At 42.1% G+C, this 9,063-nt stretch overlaps 1 protein-coding gene and 1 long non-coding RNA gene across 2 annotated transcripts in view; one reads left to right on the top strand and one right to left on the bottom strand.

Moving 5' to 3' along the window:
- Positions 1-5,706, top strand: part of LOC106817431 (uncharacterized protein C11orf98 homolog) — a 9,701-nt gene extending 3,995 nt beyond the window's left edge. The window contains exon 4 of the mRNA XM_014822095.1: positions 5,181-5,706. Coding sequence (XP_014677581.1) covers positions 5,181-5,386 — 206 coding nt within the window. The 3' untranslated portion in view covers positions 5,387-5,706. The remainder of the gene's footprint in view (positions 1-5,180) is intronic.
- Positions 5,674-9,063, bottom strand: part of LOC106817432 — an 11,172-nt gene continuing 7,782 nt past the window's right edge. The window contains exon 2 of the long non-coding RNA XR_001395054.1: positions 5,674-5,959. This is a non-coding gene — a long non-coding RNA (uncharacterized LOC106817432). The remainder of the gene's footprint in view (positions 5,960-9,063) is intronic.

Here is a 9,063-nt window from a genome sequence, read left to right as displayed (position 1 = left end):
GCAAAGAATTCTGCTTAATGCAGTACCATAAAATTATTCTAGACTCGCAGGCAAAGTAGAATAATCATGTCGTGAAATAGCACTATTTTCCCGTTGTACACTCTAGGTATTATTAGCTCTTGATATAATGTAGCAACGCTGATGTCATTCCGCGACCGCATTTAATACCAGCCCACACACAGGCTAATTTTACACCATACCATCGGGCTAGAAGCACCGATCTATCTCTGGACTGCTGGACACATACACTGCTACTAATAGCCAACCGGGGTGCAACCGCACACCGTTAGTTTTCATGGGGTTTAGTTTCACGCGGCACCCACCACACACATTACACATCTAAAGCTATTTATATCACCTCTATTCTTAACTTGCCGAGGGGGCGCAGCACATCTCCAAACCCCGACTCACCAATGGTCATTCATACCGTCATCACATTAGAACTGTCCATAGGCGCTAATAAGAGACCTATGCCTTCCTTGTAGCCAGCAGTGACTGGTAGAAGCATATTTGGTAGTGGGATCGCGACTCATCTTGCAAGATTGGGGGTATAAAAGAGCCTGCACGAGAGACACGGGGCTCTCGTTCTCACCCTCGTCTGTTGCTAGATTTAGTGTGTAGTGTGCAACCTCTAGTTTACCCTGTGTGATTTGTACGTGTTTTAGTGAGTATATAATATACGGTGAAGTGGCAGTTGTTAACTACATCCCTCTATTCTCATTTTATTCCTGTTTTACACACAATTACACGGCGCACATAGCACACAGCTAAAGCGCACAGTTGTCTGGCAGCAGAAATTATCCAGCGACTACAATAATATTGCATATAATCAAGAGTAGATAATAACACAATGTGTTATTATCTACTCTTGATATAATATGTATGATGTATATGTAATTAGCTCATCTGACATAGTCAGATGCAGCTTGTAGAATCGCTTGATCGTCCGCTCCGTCCGTCGGGTCGTCCGTCAACGTTGGCACAATCTATATACGCGCTCGACGTACGGTCACGATATTCGGGTCGTTGGGGGATGCGTCAAAACGAGTTGGGATGTCGAAGCTGGGGTCAAAGGTCAAAGTCAAGAGGTGTAAAAGAAGGGGAACATTCACTCCTTAATTAAGTATAGGGAGGAATGCAGAATTGCGGCACAAATCTAAACGCTCGACTAGGCTTCGTGATAGTCGGTGTATAGCATCATGGTAGGAAAAGCCATCACTGTGCCGAAATTGGAGGTCACAGGTCAAAGGTCAATGGCAGCAGGGGCAGATTTTAGACATTTTCTGAGGACACTGGTCTGACGGAGCGATTGAAAACTTTTTTTGTTTCAGCGGTGACCTATCTTTTTATGGCTTTATTGAAGGACCATGAATCTGCTTCGCACTGACGTGCGAAGAGTAAGTGTCTTGATACACTTTTGACCCTCAGAGGAGGGTTTAAACATGGAGTTGTTGCACTGTTAACAATGAGTGAACTGGCTTTTGCTATTAGAGCCTCCTCCCCCCCCCGCCAATTGATTGTTAACACCAAGGCACAAGCGTGACTTTTAAACCAATCCTGCACTCGATCCCCCCCCCTCCCCCCGTACATCAATCAATATGCCGCCTTAGCACGTATACACAGCCACGCTGTGCTGGCGCTGCGCGCTCTCCGCGGGCTGCTTTCTTCGCGACCTTTGATAATATAAAGTGAGGAATGTCGTGGTCGAGGAGTCGGATAGCCGCGCCTTCACAATCGCTAGAACATGTATTTCATCAATGTTTTGGATATATAACGTAAGGAACCAACATTTGATTAAAGTTCTAGACAATTTATTTTTACTGCGCCAACATGGCGAGTCAGCTAGCTGTGCCTGTCAAGCAGCGCCGACACGATAACACGCGAAGCATGCACTGCGGTGTTAAATTTGCACTCTGTGATTGTCTGAAAAAAAATGCTATACAAAATTTAATCCAATTGCCTATGCAAAATATTTATTTTGTATAGCACATTTGGCTATGGCAAATTTTTGGCTGGAAAATTGTTCCATGTCCCTGCTGGTTACTAAGAAATGTCTAATTGAAATCCACAAGTCGACGAAATGGCAGTTGATTGACTTGTTTACAGTTTCGAAAACCGCACTACTTCGAACGGGTGTGATACAGATTTATAGTCCACCGGACATTTTCGCACGCATGCAAAAACGCACGCAGCGCATGCATTTTCGGCTCGCCGTACGCATGCTAGCGATAGTAGCAGTACGGTTAACTGTATACGTACAGTAGGCTCTGATTGTAATGAACGTGAACCACGTACGAATCACGGACGCTCGGGTGATAATGAAGTTAGGCCGTGTTGGGGGTCAACGCTATGGGAGAATGCGGCGGACTAACCACAGGCCACAGACTAACACATGGAAAGCAGACGGCACTACGCGTATTTACGTATTATTGGTCAAACGAAATACACCTGTGTCTGAAATTGAGAGACATGTCACGGGTACCCGTTCATTAGCCCGCACGATTATTTACTTGTGGGCCTCAATACCGAGAATACACCCAGAGATACATTGCTGACTAGCTCATTAGTCGTATATAAGCATCCCGGGACCAACAATTTCTCTGCTAAACACCCGGTAGCAACATGTGACGTTGGCCTAACGAATCGAGGCTATTTTGCTTGGCAACGCAATTATAGCATTGGCGCCAGATTACAGATTTAGCGGATTTCAATTAGACATTTCTTAGTAATTAGCAGTGATATTGGACAAATAATACGCGTTTGATTATAAGGTAATGTAGCTTATTAACTACAGGAAGGTGCGCAGTTACTGTAGCATTCGACAACTTTGTATAATCAATGGGCCTATTATGCCTTTAACCACATCATAATGAATACCTTTCACCGTTAATCTCTGTTTTTTCTGAATCAGAAGTTTTTCATGTCCTCTATTGCATGTAATGTATCTTTTCAAGCTGTGCTAAGTATGAAATCACTGAATTTTATTAGCTCATCTGACAGTTAGATGCAGCTTGTAGAATCGCATGATTGTCGGGCGTGCGTGCGTGCGTGCCAGCCGTCCGTCCGTCCATCAACAGTTGGGCACAAATCTTTAACCGCTCGACGTACGGTCACGATATTCGGGAGCAGTGGGGGGGGGGGTAATCCGAAAACGAGTTGGGTCAAAGGTCAAGAGGTGTAAAAGAAGGGGGAACATTTCCTCCTTAACTTAAGGTATAGGGAGGAAATGCCAGAATTGCGGCACAAATCTAACGGCTCGACCTAGGCTCGTGATAGTCGGTGTATAGCATCATGTAGGAAAAGCCATTACTGTGCCGAAATTGGAGTGCACAGGTCAAAGGTCAATGGGCAGGAGGCAGATTTTAGCCATTTTCCTGATGACATGGTCTGACGAGCGATTGAAAAACTTTTTTCTTTGTTTTAGCGGTGACCTACCATTTTATGGCCTTTATTGATGGACATGAAATGTAACTTTCCGCTGACAATGCGAAGAGTAAGTGTCGGATAACCTTGTTGACCCTCAAAGAGGAGGTTTAAACATGTGATTTGTTGAGCTGTTAACAAGGACTGAACTGCTTTTGCTATTATTAGAGCCCATACCTGTGTGAATGTGAGGCTACAGTTGCACAGTTTAATTGCAAAGGCAAATGTTTATTGTAACACGGTTTACGGCTCCTTAAATCATATTTTTTCTAAGCAGTGCTGCTATGAGTACCTTGAAGGCTGAATCAGTGAATACTCCGCGTGGGTAGGCCAAAAACATGGGGCAGCCCATGGCTGGCATGCTTCTAATCATAATTGTTGCCTGCGCAACATGCAATGCACATGTGTTTAACTCACAGCTGAGCGAAATTATCGGCCTGCCTGAATATATTACTTGGATTTTAGCCTGTAGGATTTCAGAAACTCCCCAGGAGCTAGAAGGGTGATGCATCTTTGATTATTGATTAACGTGCACGGCGCCATCTCGCGGCAACTATAGGCCTAGTTTAAATTAGATTTTATTCTCATGTAACTTTGTAAACGAATAATAATAACTAGTACAATATAATATATATTACTTTTCATCTTGAATCTTAACATATATCATGTAGCTATGCCATGCGTATCCATTTACCAGTTATGCGAACTAATAGCTGTACGCATAGAATATTAGAGACACATATACTATATTATTGCTATGGCTGTTACACTCAGGGGCATAGGAACGAAGTATTATTGAGGGGCAGTAAAAGGCATCATCGCTGTTTTTTTTAAATTTATATAATTAAGAAGAGAGAGAAGTCTAAGATAAAGAGAGAGAGGAGAGCGAGTAGTAAATTGAGACCGGGGACTAGGAAAACGGTGATACGGTGTGTATGGCGAGCGGGAACACGGGGTATAATTAGGTCGTGCGAGATGGTGTGCAAGGGGATGGAGGTAGGAGGCAGGGGGAGGGAGGTCGAAGGCAGGGGAGGGAGATGCGAGGTAAGGGGTGGAAGTCAGAGCATGTACCCGGTGCCCCCCCCCGGAACCGGTAGGAGAGCATGGAATGCGCGCCTGGCGCGACAACGTCCCCGGAAGGTGAGTGAAGTGGGAGGCAGGGGGAGGGAGGTGAGAGGCAGGAGGGAGGGAGGTAGGACGCAGTGGGGAGGGAGGTGGGAGAGAAGGACCCGCCCGCCCCCTCTAATTAAACTTAGAGATCCATGCTCATATGTTGAAATCTTTTATGTCAACGTCAATGTCATTCATTAACTTGTATTTGAATTGTTATTATTGTTCTTGTTATTAGAATTAGCCCATAGATTAGGTGGGTGCGAAAGTGTAGCTGATATATTTGTTCGAATTGACTACGAAAGTCAAACAAGAATAAAGAGGACTTATGTATAAGACGTCTTGCTATGCACAAATGAATTTATCAGCAGAACACCAGACACCAGATGAGCCCTGTCGCACTGCGGCACTTGTTAAGTTAAGCTAGAATTTTAGTACTTGAAAAATAAAAATTGTCCTTGAAATGTCCTGGAAAACTCCTTGAATTTTTGTCTTGACTTATCTGTATGGACCCTGTAGTAAGATAACCTGATGCTCTTGATGCAATGATTAAAATAATGATCACAAGTTTTCTAGGAAAAACGCAACGTAAAATTGGACCATTACTACACAGTTATTGATGTTAATCTTTTTTGCCTCGTGATTAGTTGTAGTGGATACAAGCGCAGCAAAACAGAACCACTTACCAACTGTGAAAGATATCGAGATGCCTGACACATCTGCAGCCAGCTCTCAGGAGGTGCTCAAAGATGTAGAGATGAGCACACCCAGGAAAAGCAGGAGCAGAAGCAAAAAGAGGGCTACTGCTAATGAAGCAGGAGGCATGAGCAAGATGGACAGCATGGAAAGCTAAGGTCCATCGCACTGTTAAATTTTCAAAAATGGGCAGTACAGGCATTTGCATTTGAGAAGTCCGTACACATGCGTGTATACACGAGTATGTTTATGCATATGGAAATTGCCTATAAATATCCCTATATGCACCTTCTATGGTGACGTTTTATTGAGTGACTTCTAAAAATTTAAATATATCCTTAGCTGTGCAAGCAAGCACATACGTTACTTGCCCATGAACGATATAATATTGGAACTTGCAGTTTTGCAATTGCTATCATATGTATAAACCAACTGAAAAATTAGTTGATAATAAAATTCCATTTTATTTTCACACTAGTTTACATCTCAGTCCAGCTTTATATAGGCTGTATGTAGTGTTCTATATTATATTTATATGTATGTGCATGTGTGCCCTGTGTAAGATTTACAACAACTTCTATCAGCTCAAATTTATGTCAACACTGGCCAGTGCATCCACAGCCCACTCAGGGTAATTTCCAGCTGGGAACTGTAATCGCATGAAATCTTTCACAAATGCAGGGTACCTGTTTTTCGATATTGCCTCCCTGATACCCTGCATGAGATCCATCTGCAAGAAATTAACATGCCAGTTGAATAAAACACCTGCTTACTTTTTCCTGTTAGGTGGTGCCAAACATCACCCATAATTCTTATAAATAGGGGTGTAACGATATGCCAAGCCACGATACGATACGTATCACGATATTTTGCTCACGATACGATATGCAACGATACACAAACGATACACCATAACGAAAGTGTCAATGACACTGTAGCTCACCACAAAAAAGGACACAAATGAGTGAGTGAGAAGAAGTCAGTTTTAATTGAGCAACCATCGACGTACATTATAGAAACGAAGAGTAATACTCTTGATAATTATGTGTAATTTTTTATGTGAAAATAAATGCTTGAGATGTGAAAGTCTGAGATGTGGGCGAGTGATGGTGTTACACCTAAATAATCACCATTTAACGTTTTTATAATATTCAGATTTATGCACTGCCTAAAAGCGGAGCTCCCGATGTGTAACGTGTAAGATTGAGAGGATACGCTTATTCCATGTAGCTGCTATATACCACGTGACAATGGTGTTTCCCTGCCCATAACACAACTTTTGTCAAAGGTTAATTGGTTGCATGGAACTTGGAAGTGTTTACTTCGTATGAGGTTTTCTAGGCGGTAGCACACGGTTGCCATCTGTATATCGCAATAATAATTTATAAACCAAAATGAATCACAATTTGTGACGGTAGATGGCGCTTGTAGCGATGGCATTCGAAATAAATAGGTTATGCTGCATTCCGACATGTTTTGTAAAACTTTACTCTAATATAGACGTTTTATCGGCAGGGTGGAGAGGAAATACCAATTTTGCATTAAATATATTGTCAATGAAATCTTGTAAAACGAACCAGAGCGAGTGTCACACCCACAGACTGTTTGTTATCTGCGTATATGCTATATAATTGCCAAACCCTACCTAATTTGCTTTTTTTTTTTTAATATCAAAACCCTTAGCCCTCATTCATTCACATACCAAAAATGAGTAAAATCCGTTGAACCTGAACTGACTAATGGAAATTCCCATTTTTGCCAAAAAATCGCCGTGGCTCGAAAGTACTGGCGTGCTCCAAAATAGAACGTTTAATATGGGAGCATAGCAGTAACAACTACACCCAATTTCAAACATGTGGGTCAAACGGTTCCCGAGTTATCGTTGACCTAAGCCAAATGTTGACGGACAGACGGACGGACGTACGACGGACGACAACCCATGGCAATAGCTCAGCTTGACGATGTCAAGGTGAGGCAACAACACACGGGTGAACACTTGAGTGAACACTGCTTTTACGTAGTGCTTTATCATGGTTCATACAGGACTGAAAATTTTTTCAAGGACTTTTCAAGGACATTTTATCAGAAATTCAAGGACATTTTATCGGAATTCATACACAGAAACAAAACATACCTGGATTAATTTAATAACCCCATTCTTAATCACTGTCACCTCTAAAACTTACCTGGATCACATTAATAAACCCTTCTAAACACTGTCACTGTCTAGAACATAACCTTGATTTACCTGACTGATTTCCTGACTTACTGTAATGGATCACATTTAAACTGTCTATCGTGTCTATAGCTTTTTAAGCTCATTTAACGCAATTTTTATTGAGGTTTGCACATTAATGATGGTACAAAATTTCTTTTTATTACAGGCAAGGATTCTTTCTAAAAATTCAAGTACATTTTCATGAAATTCAATGACTTTTCAAGCACAAAATCAACATTTACTAAATTCAAGTACTTTTCAAGGACTGCGAACCATGTTTATAATATAAATAAAAACATCTGGTACACTCCTGGTACACTATCACTGGACAGTTAGGAACTAAAATACAAATGTAGATCAATTACCAAAATAGTTTCTCATTCAGAAACAGTAATTTAAACAAATTTACTGTATTGCAGGAGGCCCTGCATGCTGTGTATGTAGCTTCACTATACTAATCAGTTTGATGTTTCTAATCACTAGGCTGATAAAATTACAGTTTGATGTTTCTAATCACTAGCTTGATAGAATTACAAGTTCAAGTTTGACGGGTTTACCCACTCCTGCCACGACTCAGTGCAGACGATATTCGTTGTCAACTTGTAACACGTCATTTGATTGGTCGTTGCTATTTCCCTTATCCAATCAAGCGAGTGTGTATATCGCATTCTCAAATATGCACCGGTTCCTGATCGCTAACCTGCCAACGATGTGTCTTATGATCTGCAGAGAGCATCGAATATAGGGCTGTGGGTATCAGTCTACCTACGACGACTTCCGTTATACTTAGACCAGCAAACGTAAACACTTTAACTACTTTCAGCAAGAATTATGTACTCACAAGTAGACGCTGAATGTTATGACACTCGTGCTGACGTACCAGTAATGCAGGATCAAAATGGTATGTAAACAAGAGGACGCAAAAAAGTACAAATATCATTTGGTATATCGCGATACGCATCTGAAAATATTGTGTATCGTATCGCGGGCAAAAATATCGATATATCGATTAATCGTTACACTCCTACTTATAAATAGCAGCAATTTTGCTGCCTACAGTGGTTAGTTTGCTGCCTGCTCTCAATGTCGACAGCAAATACTTTCTCCCTAGAAATATATAATAAATGAAAGTAAAAGCACCAAAGTTACTGACAATTTTATTGTTGGCCAGTTGCTCGGGGTTGTTTTTTGTAGCTCACCTTGACATCGTCAAAAGCTGTAGCTAATATGCCATGGGGTCATCGGGGGGGGTCCGTCCGTCGCCTGTCCGTCAACATTGGTTTCGAGTCAACTGATAAACTCAGGAACCGTCGTGACCCAACCATGTTTGAAATTCGATGGAGTCATAAGTTGGTTGACTGCTGATGTGGCCCATATGAAGAACGTCCTAATGTTGGAGCACGCCAGTCGACGCTACGCTTTCGGAAGCCACACTGGCAATTTTTTTGCGCAAAAATGGACATTGTCATTAGTAGTTCAGGTAACGGTGTCAAAGACGAGGAGGCGGGCGGCCAGGGATGTGACCTTAGCAACTAAGCAACGTGGTTTTGCGGAGGGTATGACGTGGACGGGACGGAGTGAAAACTCGAAGGCGAGCTAGAGGCAGGCAGAGGGAT

This window comes from Priapulus caudatus, unplaced genomic scaffold (genome assembly GCF_000485595.1).
Source record: "Priapulus caudatus unplaced genomic scaffold, Priapulus_caudatus-5.0.1 Scaffold1723, whole genome shotgun sequence".
Lineage (NCBI taxonomy): Eukaryota > Metazoa > Priapulida > Priapulimorpha > Priapulimorphida > Priapulidae > Priapulus > Priapulus caudatus.
This window is presented reverse-complemented; position numbering and strand designations above follow the sequence as displayed.